At 42.8% G+C, this 16,076-nt stretch overlaps 1 protein-coding gene across 1 annotated transcript in view; it reads right to left on the reverse strand.

Annotated features, from left to right (window-relative positions):
- Window positions 1-285: 285 nt before the first annotated feature.
- Window positions 286-16,076, reverse strand: part of LOC120982964 (integrin alpha-L-like) — a 102,862-nt gene continuing 87,071 nt past the window's right edge. Inside the window, exon 10 of the mRNA XM_040413063.1 lies at window positions 286-432. Within this exon, the coding sequence (XP_040268997.1) occupies window positions 350-432 (83 nt within the window). The 3' untranslated portion in view covers window positions 286-349. The remainder of the gene's footprint in view (window positions 433-16,076) is intronic.

Here is a 16,076-nt window from a genome sequence, read left to right on the forward strand (position 1 = left end):
ATACTGGGGATACTGGACTATTCCTCAGGTGGAGGGGGCAGATACTGGGTTTACTGGACTATTCCTCAGTCGGAGGGGCAGATACTGGGGATACTGGACTATTCCTCAGGTGGAGGGGGCAGATACTGGGTTTACTGGAATATTCTTCAGTCAGAGGGGCAGATACTGGGGATACTGGACTATTCCTCAGGTGGAGGGGGCAGATACTGGGTTTACTGGAATATTCTTCAGTCGGAGGGGCAGATACTGAACTTTCTGCACAATAGACTCCGGAGTGTCCCCAACGCCCCTCAGTGGTGGACCTGTTCTGCTAAACATATTGTGGAGCACCTCGCACTCCATATAACACCTACTGTTCACCTACCTGTGTAAAAAAGGCACTCAACCCAGCAGAAGACATTTCTCGTGTAAAATCGGAACCTTGTGCGACCCCTGGAAGAAAAAATGATGGATGACATCACCTTTATCATGTTATATCCCCCCCCCAGGTCATCTCACACCAGGTCTGTATGTGGACAGTACAGGTTCATTCACACATGGCAGATTAGATGCAGCACTGTCTACAACTCTCGGATTTCTCTGGAAGAAGAACTGACTTTCAGTCATACAAATATTCTGCCATAAAAGTGCCATGTGTGAATATTCCCTAATACAGGCCGTAAGTAACGGCAGCGTTAACAATTCAGCAGGATTTACAGTTATTAAAACCTGAGGAGCCGTACAGGATAAGTAATGCAATAGTGAGTGCAGCTCTGGAGTATAATGCAGGATGTAACTCAGAATCAGTACAGGATAAGTAATGTATGTACACAGTGACTGCCCCAGCAGAATAGTGAGTGCAGCTCTGGAGTATAATACAGGATGTAACTCAGGATCAGTACAGGATAAGTAATGTATGTACACAGTGACTGCACCAGCAGAATAGTGAGTGCAGCTCTGGGGTATAATACAGGATGTAACTCAGGATCAGTACAGGATAAGTAATGTATGTACACAGTGACTGCACCAGCAGAATAGTGAGTGCAGCTCTGCAGTATAATACAGGATGTAACTCAGGATCAGTACAGGATAAGTAATGTATGTACACAGTGACTGCACCAGCAGAATAGTGAGTGCAGCTCTGGAGTATAATACAGGATGTAACTCAGGATCAGTACAGGATAAGTAATGTATGTACACAGTGACTGCACCAGCAGAATAGTGAGTGCAGCTCTGGAGTATAATACAGGATGTAACTCAGGATCAGTACAGGATAAGTAATGTATGTACACAGTGACTGCACCAGCAGAATAGTGAGTGCAGCTCTGGAGTATAATACAGGATGTAACTCAGGATCAGTACAGGATAAGTAATGTATGTACACAGTGACTGCACCAGCAGAATAGTGAGTGCAGCTCTGGAGTATAATACAGGATGTAACTCAGGATCAGTACAGGATAAGTAATGTATGTACACAGTGACTGCACCAGCAGAATAGTGAGTGCAGCTCTGGAGTATAACACAGGATGTAACTCAGGATCAGTACAGGATAAGTAATGTAAGTATGTACACAGTGACTCCACCAGCAGCATAGTGAGTGCAGCTCTGGGGTATAATACAGGATGTAACCCAGGATCAGTACAGGATAAGTAATGTATGCACACAGTGACTGCACCAGCAGAATAGTGAGTGCAGCTCTGGAGTATAACACATGATGTAACTCAGGATCAGTACAGGATAAGTAATGTATGTACACAGTGACTGCACCAGCAGAATAGTGAGTGCAGCTCTGGAGTATAATACAGGATGTAACTCAGGATCAGTACAGGATAAGTAATGTATGTACACAGTGACTGCACCAGCAGAATAGTGAGTGCAGCTCTGGAGTATAATACAGGATGTAACTCAGGATCAGTACAGGATAAGTAATGTATGTACACAGTGACTGCACCAGCAGAATAGTGAGTGCAGCTCTGGGGTATAATACAGGATGTAACCCAGGATCAGTACAGGATAAGTAATGTATGCACACAGTGACTGCACCAGCAGAATAGTGAGTGCAGCTCTGGAGTATAACACATGATGTAACTCAGGATCAGTACAGGATAAGTAATGTATGTACACAGTGACTGCACCAGCAGAATAGTGAGTGCTGCTCTGGAGTATAATACAGGATGTAACTCAGGATCAGTACAGGATAAGTAATGTATGTACACAGTGACTGCACCAGCAGAATAGTGAGTACAGCTCTGGAATATAATGCAGGATGTAACTCAGGATCAGTACAGGATAAGTAATGTATGTACACAGTGACTGCACCAGCAGAATAGTGAGTGCAGCTCTGGAGTATAATACAGGATGTAACTCAGGATCAGTACAGGATAAGTAATGTATGTACACAGTGACTGCACCAGCAGAATAGTGAGTGCAGCTCTGGAGTATAATACAGGATGTAACTCAGGATCAGTACAGGATAAGTAATGTATGTACACAGTGACTGCACCAGCAGAATAGTGAGTGCAGCTCTGGAGTATAATACAGGATGTAACTCAGGATCAGTACAGGATAAGTAATGTATGTACACAGTGACTGCACCAGCAGAATAGTGAGTGCAGCTCTGGAATATAATGCAGGATGTAACTCAGGATCAGTACAGGATAAGTAATGTATGTACACAGTGACTGCCCCAGCAGAATAGTGAGTGCAGCTCTGGAGTATAATACAGGATGTAACTCAGGATCAGTACAGGATAAGTAATGTATGTACACAGTGACTGCACCAGCAGAATAGTGAGTGCAGCTCTGGAGTATAATACAGGATGTAACTGAGGATAAGTACAGGAGAAGTAATGTATGTACACAGTGACTGCACCAGCAGAATAGTGAGTGCAGCTCTGGAGTATAATACAGGATGTAACTCAGGATCATTACAGGATAAGTAATGTATGTACACAGTGACTGCACCAGCAGAATAGTGAGTGCAGCTCTGGAGTATAATACAGGATGTAACTCAGGATCAGTTCAGGATAAGTAATGTATGTACACAGTGACTGCACCAGCAGAATAGTGAGTGCAGCTCTGGAGTATAATACAGGATGTAACTCAGGATCAGTACAGGATAAGTAATGTATGTACACAGTGACTGCACCAGCAGAATAGTGAGTGCAGCTCTGGAGTATAATACAGGATGTAACTGAGGATAAGTACAGGAGAAGTAATGTATGTACACTGTGACTCCACCAGCAGAATAGTGAGTGCAGCTCTGGAGTATAATACAGGATGTAACTGAGGATCAGCACAGGATAAGTAATGTATGTACACAGTGACTGCACCAGCAGAATAGTGAGTGTAGCTCTGGAGTATAATGCAGGATGTAACTCAGGATCAGTACAGGATAAGTAATGTATGTACACTGTGACTGCACCAGCAGAATAGTGAGTGCAGCTCTGGAGTATAATACAGGATGTAACTCAGGATCATTACAGGATAAGTAATGTATGTACACAGTGACTGCACCAGCAGAATAGTGAGTGCAGCTCTGGAGTATAATACAGGATGTAACTCAGGATCAGTTCAGGATAAGTAATGTATGTACACAGTGACACGACCAGTAGAATAGTGAGTGCAGCTCTGGAGTATAATGCAGGATGTAACTCAGGATCAGTACAGGATAAGTAATGTATGTACACTGTGACTGCACCAGCAGAATAGTGAGTGCAGCTCTGGAGTATAATACAGGATGTAACTCAGGATCAGTACAGGATAAGTAATGTATGTACACAGTGACTGCCCCAGCAGAATAGTAAGTACAGCTCTGGAGTATAATACAGGATGTAACTCAGGATCAGTACAGGATAAGTAATGTATGTACACAGTGACTGCACCAGCAGAATAGTGAGTGCAGCTCTGGAGTATAATACAGGATGTAACTCAGGATCAGTACAGGATAAGTAATGTATGTACACAGTGACTGCACCAGCAGAATAGTGAGTGCAGCTCTGGGGTATAATACAGGATGTAACCCAGGATCAGTACAGGATAAGTAATGTATGCACACAGTGACTGCACCAGCAGAATAGTGAGTGCAGCTCTGGAGTATAACACATGATGTAACTCAGGATCAGTACAGGATAAGTAATGTATGTACACAGTGACTGCACCAGCAGAATAGTGAGTGCTGCTCTGGAGTATAATACAGGATGTAACTCAGGATCAGTACAGGATAAGTAATGTATGTACACAGTGACTGCACCAGCAGAATAGTGAGTGCAGCTCTGGAATATAATGCAGGATGTAACTCAGGATCAGTACAGGATAAGTAATGTATGTACACAGTGACTGCCCCAGCAGAATAGTGAGTGCAGCTCTGGAGTATAATGCAGGATGTAACTCAGGATCAGTACAGGATAAGTAATGTATGTACACAGTGACTGCACCAGCAGAATAGTGAGTGCAGCTCTGGAGTATAATACAGGATGTAACTGAGGATAAGTACAGGAGAAGTAATGTATGTACACAGTGACTGCACAAGCAGAATAGTGAGTGCAGCTCTGGAGTATAATACAGGATGTAACTCAGGATCATTACAGGATAAGTAATGTATGTACACAGTGACTGCACCAGCAGAATAGTGAGTGCAGCTCTGGAGTATAATACAGGATGTAACTCAGGATCAGTTCAGGATAAGTAATGTATGTACACAGTGACTGCACCAGCAGAATAGTGAGTGCAGCTCTGGAATATAATGCAGGATGTAACTCAGGATCAGTACAGGATAAGTAATGTATGTACACAGTGACTGCCCCAGCAGAATAGTGAGTGCAGCTCTGGAGTATAATGCAGGATGTAACTCAGGATCAGTACAGGATAAGTAATGTATGTACACAGTGACTGCACCAGCAGAATAGTGAGTGCAGCTCTGGAGTATAATACAGGATGTAACTGAGGATAAGTACAGGAGAAGTAATGTATGTACACAGTGACTGCACAAGCAGAATAGTGAGTGCAGCTCTGGAGTATAATACAGGATGTAACTCAGGATCAGTACAGGATAAGTAATGTATGTACACAGTGACTGCACCAGCAGAATAGTGAGTGCAGCTCTGGAGTATAATACAGGATGTAACTGAGGATAAGTACAGGAGAAGTAATGTATGTACACTGTGACTCCACCAGCAGAATAGTGAGTGCAGCTCTGGAGTATAATACAGGATGTAACTGAGGATCAGCACAGGATAAGTAATGTATGTACACAGTGACTGCACCAGCAGAATAGTGAGTGTAGCTCTGGAGTATAATGCAGGATGTAACTCAGGATCAGTACAGGATAAGTAATGTATGTACACTGTGACTGCACCAGCAGAATAGTGAGTGCAGCTCTGGAGTATAATACAGGATGTAACTCAGGATCAGTACAGGATAAGTAATGTATGTACACAGTGACTGCACCAGCAGAATAGTGAGTGCAGCTCTGGAGTATAATACAGGATGTAACTCAGGATCAGTTCAGGATAAGTAATGTATGTACACAGTGACACGACCAGTAGAATAGTGAGTGCAGCTCTGGAGTATAATGCAGGATGTAACTCAGGATCAGTACAGGATAAGTAATGTATGTACACTGTGACTGCACCAGCAGAATAGTGAGTGCAGCTCTGGAGTATAATACAGGATGTAACTCAGGATCAGTACAGGATAAGTAATGTATGTACACAGTGACTGCCCCAGCAGAATAGTAAGTACAGCTCTGGAGTATAATACAGGATGTAACTCAGGATCAGTACAGGATAAGTAATGTATGTACACAGTGACTGCACCAGCAGAATAGTGAGTGCAGCTCTGGAGTATAATACAGGATGTAACTCAGGATCAGTACAGGATAAGTAATGTATGTACACAGTGACTGCACCAGCAGAATAGTGAGTGCAGCTCTGGGGTATAATACAGGATGTAACCCAGGATCAGTACAGGATAAGTAATGTATGCACACAGTGACTGCACCAGCAGAATAGTGAGTGCAGCTCTGGAGTATAACACATGATGTAACTCAGGATCAGTACAGGATAAGTAATGTATGTACACAGTGACTGCACCAGCAGAATAGTGAGTGCTGCTCTGGAGTATAATACAGGATGTAACTCAGGATCAGTACAGGATAAGTAATGTATGTACACAGTGACTGCACCAGCAGAATAGTGAGTGCAGCTCTGGAATATAATGCAGGATGTAACTCAGGATCAGTACAGGATAAGTAATGTATGTACACAGTGACTGCCCCAGCAGAATAGTGAGTGCAGCTCTGGAGTATAATGCAGGATGTAACTCAGGATCAGTACAGGATAAGTAATGTATGTACACAGTGACTGCACCAGCAGAATAGTGAGTGCAGCTCTGGAGTATAATACAGGATGTAACTGAGGATAAGTACAGGAGAAGTAATGTATGTACACAGTGACTGCACAAGCAGAATAGTGAGTGCAGCTCTGGAGTATAATACAGGATGTAACTCAGGATCATTACAGGATAAGTAATGTATGTACACAGTGACTGCACCAGCAGAATAGTGAGTGCAGCTCTGGAGTATAATACAGGATGTAACTCAGGATCAGTTCAGGATAAGTAATGTATGTACACAGTGACTGCACCAGCAGAATAGTGAGTGCAGCTCTGGAGTATAATACAGGATGTAACTCAGGATCAGTACAGGATAAGTAATGTATGTACACAGTGACTGCACCAGCAGAATAGTGAGTGCAGCTCTGGAGTATAATACAGGATGTAACTGAGGATAAGTACAGGAGAAGTAATGTATGTACACTGTGACTCCACCAGCAGAATAGTGAGTGCAGCTCTGGAGTATAATACAGGATGTAACTGAGGATCAGCACAGGATAAGTAATGTATGTACACAGTGACTGCACCAGCAGAATAGTGAGTGCAGCTCTGGAGTATAATGCAGGATGTAACTCAGGATCAGTACAGGATAAGTAATGTATGTACACTGTGACTGCACCAGCAGAATAGTGAGTGCAGCTCTGGAGTATAATACAGGATGTAACTCAGGATCAATACAGGATAAGTAATATATGTACACAGTGACTGCACCAGCAGAATAGTGAGTGCAGCTCTGGAGTATAATACAGGATGTAACTCAGGATCAGTTCAGGATAAGTAATGTATGTACACAGTGACACGACCAGTAGAATAGTGAGTGCAGCTCTGGAGTATAATGCAGGATGTAACTCAGGATCAGTACAGGATAAGTAATGTATGTACACTGTGACTGCACCAGCAGAATAGTGAGTGCAGCTCTGGAGTATAATACAGGATGTAACTCAGGATCAGTACAGGATAAGTAATGTATGTACACAGTGACTGCACCAGCAGAATAGTGAGTACAGCTCTGGAGTATAATACAGGATGTAACTCAGGATCAGTACAGGATAAGTAATGTATGTACACAGTGACTGCACCAGCAGAATAGTGAGTGCAGCTCTGGAGTATAATACAGGATGTAACTGAGGATAAGTACAGGAGAAGTAATGTATGTACACTGTGACTCCACCAGCAGAATAGTGAGTGCAGCTCTGGAGTATAATACAGGATGTAACTGAGGATCAGCACAGGATAAGTAATGTATGTACACAGTGACTGCACCAGCAGAATAGTGAGTGCAGCTCTGGAGTATAATACAGGATGTAACTCAGGATCAGTACAGGATAAATAATGTATGTACACAGTGACTGCACCAGCAGAATAGTGAGTGCAGCTCTGGAGTATAATACAGGATGTAACTCAGGATCAGTACAGGATAAGTAATGTATGTACACAGTGACTGCACCAGCAGAATAGTGAGTGCAGCTCTGGAGTATAATACAGGATGTAACTCAGGATCAGTACAGGATAAGTAATGTATGTACACAGTGACTGCACCAGCAGAATAGTGAGTGCAGCTCTGGAGTATAATACAGGATGTAACTCAGGATCAGTACAGGATAAGTAATGTATGTACACAGTGACTGCACCAGCAGAATAGTGAGTGCAGCTCTGGGGTATCATACAGGATGTAACTCAGGATCAGTACAGGATAAGTAATGTATGTACACAGTGACTGCACCAGCAGAATAGTGAGTGCAGCTCTGGAGTATAATACAGGATGTAACTCAGAATCAGTACAGGATAAGTAATGTATGTACGCAGTGACTGCCCCAGCAGAATAGTGAGTGCAGCTCTGGAGTATAATACAGGATGTAACTCAGGGTCAGTACCGGATAAGTAATGTATGTACACAGTGACTGCACCAGCAGAATAGTGAGTGCAGCTCTGGAGTATAATACAGGGTGTAACTCAGGATCAGTACAGGATAAGTAATGTATGTACACAGTGACTGCACCAGCAGAATAGTGAGTGCAGCTCTGGAGTATAATACAGGATGTAACTCAGGATCAGTTCAGGATAAGTAATGTATGTACACAGTGACACGACCAGTAGAATAGTGAGTGCAGCTCTGGAGTATAATGCAGGATGTAACTCAGGATCAGTACAGGATAAGTAATGTATGTACACTGTGACTGCACCAGCAGAATAGTGAGTGCAGCTCTGGAGTATAATACAGGATGTAACTCAGGATCAGTACAGGATAAGTAATGTATGTACACAGTGACTGCACCAGCAGAATAGTGAGTACAGCTCTGGAGTATAATACAGGATGTAACTCAGGATCAGTACAGGATAAGTAATGTATGTACACAGTGACTGCACCAGCAGAATAGTGAGTGCAGCTCTGGAGTATAATACAGGATGTAACTGAGGATAAGTACAGGAGAAGTAATGTATGTACACTGTGACTCCACCAGCAGAATAGTGAGTGCAGCTCTGGAGTATAATACAGGATGTAACTGAGGATCAGCACAGGATAAGTAATGTATGTACACAGTGACTGCACCAGCAGAATAGTGAGTGCAGCTCTGGAGTATAATACAGGATGTAACTCAGGATCAGTACAGGATAAGTAATGTATGTACACAGTGACTGCACCAGCAGAATAGTGAGTGCAGCTCTGGAGTATAATACAGGATGTAACTCAGGATCAGTACAGGATAAGTAATGTATGTACACAGTGACTGCACCAGCAGAATAGTGAGTGCAGCTCTGGAGTATAATACAGGATGTAACTCAGGATCAGTACAGGATAAGTAATGTATGTACACAGTGACTGCACCAGCAGAATAGTGAGTGCAGCTCTGGGGTATCATACAGGATGTAACTCAGGATCAGTACAGGATAAGTAATGTATGTACACAGTGACTGCACCAGCAGAATAGTGAGTGCAGCTCTGGAGTATAATACAGGATGTAACTCAGGATCAGTACAGGATAAGTAATGTATGTACGCAGTGACTGCCCCAGCAGAATAGTGAGTGCAGCTCTGGAGTATAATACAGGATGTAACTCAGGGTCAGTACCGGATAAGTAATGTATGTACACAGTGACTGCACCAGCAGAATAGTGAGTGCAGCTCTGGAGTATAATACAGGGTGTAACTCAGGATCAGTACAGGATAAGTAATGTATGTACACAGTGACTGCACCAGCAGAATAGTGAGTGCAGCTCTGGAGTATAATGCAGGATGTAACTCAGGATCAGTACAGGATAAGTAATGTATGTACAAAGTGACTGCACCAGCAGAATAGTGAGTGCAGCTCTGGAGTATAATGCAGGATGTAACTCAGGATCAGTACAGGATAAGTAATGTATGTACACAGTGACTCCACCAGCAGAATAGTGAGTGCAGCTCTGGAGTATAATGCAGGATGTAACTCAGGATCAGTACAGGATAAGTAATGTATGTACACTGTGACTCCACCAGCAGAATAGTGAGTGCAGCTCTGGAGTATAATACAGGATGTAACTCAGGATCAGTACAGGATAAGTAATGTATGTACACAGTGACTGCACCAGCAGAATAGTGAGTGCAGCTCTGGAGTATAATACAGGATGTAACTCAGGATCAGTACAGGATAAGTAATGTATGTACACAGTGACTGCACCAGCAGAATAGTGAGTGCAGCTCTGGAGTATAATACAGGATATAACTCAGGATCAGTACAGGATATGTAATGTATGTACACAGTGACTGCACCAGCAGAATAGTGAGTGCAGCTCTGGAGTATAATGCAGGATGTAACTCAGGATCAGTACAGGATATGTAATGTATGTACACAGTGACTGCACCAGCAGAATAGTGAGTGCAGCTCTGGAGTGTAATACAGGATGTAACTCAGGATCAGTACAGGATAAGTAATGTATGTACACAGTGACTGCACCAGCAGAATAGTGAGTGCAGCTCTGGAGTATAATACAGGATGTAACTCAGGATCAGTACAGGATAAGTAATGTATGTACACAGTGACTGCTCCAGCAGAATAGTGAGTGCAGCTCTGGAGTATAATACAGGATGTAACTCAGGATCAGTACAGGATAAGTAATGTATGTACACAGTGACTGCACCAGCAGAATAGTGAGTGCAGCTCTGGAGTATAATACAGGATGTAACTCAGGATCAGTACAGGATAAGTAATGTATGTACACAGTGACTGCACCAGCAGAATAGTAAGTTCAGCTCTGGAGTATAATACAGGATGTAACTCAGGATCAGTACAGGATAAGTAATGTATGTACACAGTGACTGCACCAGCAGAATAGAGAGTACAGCTCTGGAGTATAATACAGGATGTAACTCAGGATCAGTACAGGATAAGTAATGTATGTACACAGTGACTGCACCAGCAGAATAGTGAGTGCAGCTCTGGAGTATAATACAGGATATAACTCGGGATCAGTACAGGATAAGTAATGTATGTACACAGTGACTGCACCAGCAGAATAGTGAGTGCAGCTCTGGAGTATAATACAGGATGTAACTCAGGATCAGTACAGGATAAGTAATGTATGTACACAGTGACTGCACCAGCAGAATAGTGAGTACAGCTCTGGAGTATAATACAGGATGTAACTCAGGATCAGTACAGGATAAGTAATGTATGTACACAGTGACTGCACCAGCAGAATAGTGAGTGCAGCTCTGGAGTGTAATACAGGATGTAACTCAGGATCAGTACAGGATAAGTAATGTATGTACACAGTGACTGCACCAGCAGAATAGTGAGTGCAGCTCTGGAGTATAATACAGGATGTTACTCAGGATCAGTACAGGATAAGTAATGTATGTACACAGTGACTGCACCAGGAGAATAGTGAGTGCAGCTCTGGAGTATAATACAGGATGTAACTCAGGATCAGTACAGGATAAGTAATGTATGTACACAGTGACTGCACCAGCAGAATAGTGAGTGCAGCTCTGGAGTATAATACAGGATGTAACTCAGGATCAGTACAGGATAAGTAATGTATGTACACAGTGACTGCACCAGCAGAATAGTGAGTGCAGCTCTGAAGTATAATACAGGATGTAACTCAGACTCAGTACAGGATAAGTAATGTATGTACACAGTGACTGCACCAGCAGAATAGTGAGTGCAGCTCTGAAGTATAATACAGGATGTAACTCAGACTCAGTACAGGATAAGTAATGTATGTACACAGTGACTGCACCAGCAGAATAGTGAGTGCAGCTCTGGAGTATAATACAGGATGTAACTCAGAATCAGTGCAGGATAAGTAATGTATGTACACAGTGACTGCACCAGCAGAATAGTGAGTGCAGCTCTGGAGTATAATACAGGATGTATCTCAGGATCAGTACAGGATAAGTAATGTATGTACACAGTGACTGCACCAGCAGAATAGTGAGTGCAGCTCTGGAGTATAATACAGGATAAGTAATGTATGTACACAGTGACTGCACCAGCAGAATAGTGAGTGCAGCTCTGGAGTGTAATACAGGATGTAACTCAGGATCAGTACAGGATAAGTAATGTATGTACACAGTGACTGCACCAGCAGAATAGTGAGTGCAGCTCTGGAGTATAATACAGGATGTAACTCAGGATCAGTACAGGATAAGTAATGTATGTACACAGTGACTGCACCAGCAGAATAGAGAGTACAGCTCTGGAGTATAATCCAGGATGTAACTCAGGATCAGTACAGGATAAGTAATGTATGTACATAGTGACTGCACCAGCAGAATAGTGAGTGCAGCTCTGGAGCATAATACAGGATGTAACTCAGGATCAGTACAGGATAAGTAATGTATGTACACAGTGACTGCACCAGCAGAATAGTGAGTGCAGCTCTGGAGTATAATACAGGATAAGTAATGTATGTACACAGTGACTGCACCTGCAGAATAGTGAGTGCAGCTCTGGAGTATAATACAGGATGTAACTCAGGATCGGTACAGGATAAGAAATGTATGTACACAGTGACTGCACCAGCAGAATAGTGAGTGCAGCTCTGGAGTGTAATACAGGATGTAACTCAGGATCGGTACAGGATAAGTAATGTATGTACACAGTGACTGCACCAGCAGAATAGTGAGTGCAGCTCTGGAGTATAATACAGGATGTAACTCAGGATCAGTACAGGATAAGTAATGTATGTACACAGTGACACGACCAGCAAAATAGTGAGTGCAGCTCTGGAGTATAATACAGGATGTAACTCAGGATCAGTACAGGATAAGTAATGTATGTACACAGTGACTGCACCAGCAGAATAGTGAGTGCAGCTCTGGAGTATAACACAGGATGTAACTCAGGATCAGTACAGGATAAGTAATGTATGTACACAGTGACTGCACCAGCAGAATAGAGAGTACAGCTCTGGAGTATAATACAGGATGTAACTCAGGATCAGTACAGGATAAGTAATGTATGTACACAGTGACTGCACCAGCAGAATAGTGAGTGCAGCTCTGGAGTATAATACAGGATAAGTAATGTATGTACACAGTGACTGCACCTGCAGAATAGTGAGTGCAGCTCTGGAGTATAATACAGGATGTAACTCAGGATCGGTACAGGATAAGAAATGTATGTACACAGTGACTGCACCAGCAGAATAGTGAGTGCAGCTCTGGAGTGTAATACAGGATGTAACTCAGGATCGGTACAGGATAAGTAATGTATGTACACAGTGACTGCCCCAGCAGAATAGTGAGTGCAGCTCTGGAGTATAATACAGGATGTAACTCAGGGTCAGTACCGGATAAGTAATGTATGTACACAGTGACTGCACCAGCAGAATAGTGAGTGCAGCTCTGGAGTATAATACAGGGTGTAACTCAGGATCAGTACAGGATAAGTAATGTATGTACACAGTGACTGCACCAGCAGAATAGTGAGTGCAGCTCTGGAGTATAATGCAGGATGTAACTCAGGATCAGTACAGGATAAGTAATGTATGTACACAGTGACTCCACCAGCAGAATAGTGAGTGCAGCTCTGGAGTATAATGCAGGATGTAACTCAGGATCAGTACAGGATAAGTAATGTATGTACACTGTGACTCCACCAGCAGAATAGTGAGTGCAGCTCTGGAGTATAATACAGGATGTAACTCAGGATCAGTACAGGATAAGTAATGTATGTACACAGTGACTGCACCAGCAGAATAGTGAGTGCAGCTCTGGAGTATAATACAGGATGTAACTCAGGATCAGTACAGGATAAGTAATGTATGTATACAGTGACTGCACCAGCAGAATAGTGAGTGCAGCTCTGGAGTATAATACAGGATATAACTCAGGATCAGTACAGGATATGTAATGTATGTACACAGTGACTGCACCAGCAGAATAGTGAGTGCAGCTCTGGAGTATAATGCAGGATGTAACTCAGGATCAGTACAGGATATGTAATGTATGTACACAGTGACTGCACCAGCAGAATAGTGAGTGCAGCTCTGGAGTATAATACAGGATGTAACTCAGGATCAGTACAGGATAAGTAATGTATGTACACAGTGACTGCACCAGCAGAATAGTGAGTGCAGCTCTGGAGTATAATACAGGATGTAACTCAGGATCAGTACAGGATAAGTAATGTATGTACACAGTGACTGCTCCAGCAGAATAGTGAGTGCAGCTCTGGAGTATAATACAGGATGTAACTCAGGATCAGTACAGGATAAGTAATGTATGTACACAGTGACTGCACCAGCAGAATAGTGAGTGCAGCTCTGGAGTATAATACAGGATGTAACTCAGGATCAGTACAGGATAAGTAATGTATGTACACAGTGACTGCACCAGCAGAATAGTGAGTTCAGCTCTGGAGTATAATACAGGATGTAACTCAGGATCAGTACAGGATAAGTAATGTATGTACACAGTGACTGCACCAGCAGAATAGAGAGTACAGCTCTGGAGTATAATACAGGATGTAACTCAGGATCAGTACAGGATAAGTAATGTATGTACACAGTGACTGCACCAGCAGAATAGTGAGTGCAGCTCTGGAGTATAATACAGGATATAACTCGGGATCAGTACAGGATAAGTAATGTATGTACACAGTGACTGCACCAGCAGAATAGTGAGTGCAGCTCTGGAGTATAATACAGGATGTAACTCAGGATCAGTACAGGATAAGTAATGTATGTACACAGTGACTGCACCAGCAGAATAGTGAGTACAGCTCTGGAGTATAATACAGGATGTAACTCAGGATCAGTACAGGATAAGTAATGTATGTACACAGTGACTGCACCAGCAGAATAGTGAGTGCAGCTCTGGAGTGTAATACAGGATGTAACTCAGGATCAGTACAGGATAAGTAATGTATGTACACAGTGACTGCACCAGCAGAATAGTGAGTGCAGCTCTGGAGTATAATACAGGATGTGACTCAGGATCAGTACAGGATAAGTAATGTATGTACACAGTGACTGCACCAGGAGAATAGTGAGTGCAGCTCTGGAGTATAATACAGGATGTAACTCAGGATCAGTACAGGATAAGTAATGTATGTACACAGTGACTGCACCAGCAGAATAGTGAGTGCAGCTCTGGAGTATAATACAGGATGTAACTCAGGATCAGTACAGGATAAGTAATGTATGTACACAGTGACTGCACCAGCAGAATAGTGAGTGCAGCTCTGAAGTATAATACAGGATGTAACTCAGACTCAGTACAGGATAAGTAATGTATGTACACAGTGACTGCACCAGCAGAATAGTGAGTGCAGCTCTGAAGTATAATACAGGATGTAACTCAGACTCAGTACAGGATAAGTAATGTATGTACACAGTGACTGCACCAGCAGAATAGTGAGTGCAGCTCTGGAGTATAATACAGGATGTAACTCAGAATCAGTGCAGGATAAGTAATGTATGTACACAGTGACTGCACCAGCAGAATAGTGAGTGCAGCTCTGGAGTATAATACAGGATGTATCTCAGGATCAGTACAGGATAAGTAATGTATGTACACAGTGACTGCACCAGCAGAATAGTGAGTGCAGCTCTGGAGTATAATACAGGATAAGTAATGTATGTACACAGTGACTGCACCAGCAGAATAGTGAGTGCAGCTCTGGAGTGTAATACAGGATGTAACTCAGGATCAGTACAGGATAAGTAATGTATGTACACAGTGACTGCACCAGCAGAATAGAGAGTACAGCTCTGGAGTATAATCCAGGATGTAACTCAGGATCAGTACAGGATAAGTAATGTATGTACACAGTGACTGCACCAGCAGAATAGAGAGTACAGCTCTGGAGTATAATCCAGGATGTAACTCAGGATCAGTACAGGATAAGTAATGTATGTACATAGTGACTGCACCAGCAGAATAGTGAGTGCAGCTCTGGAGCATAATACAGGATGTAACTCAGGATCAGTACAGGATAAGTAATGTATGTACACAGTGACTGCACCAGCAGAATAGTGAGTGCAGCTCTGGAGTATAATACAGGATAAGTAATGTATGTACACAGTGACTGCACCTGCAGAATAGTGAGTGCAGCTCTGGAGTATAATACAGGATGTAACTCAGGATCGGTACAGGATAAGAAATGTATGTACACAGTGACTGCACCAGCAGAATAGTGAGTGCAGCTCTGGAGTGTAATACAGGATGTAACTCAGGATCAGTACAGGATAAGTAATGTATGTACACAGTGACTGCACC

This window comes from Bufo bufo (genome assembly GCF_905171765.1).
Source record: "Bufo bufo chromosome 7 unlocalized genomic scaffold, aBufBuf1.1 SUPER_7_unloc_1, whole genome shotgun sequence".
Taxonomy (NCBI): Eukaryota; Metazoa; Chordata; class Amphibia; order Anura; family Bufonidae; genus Bufo; species Bufo bufo.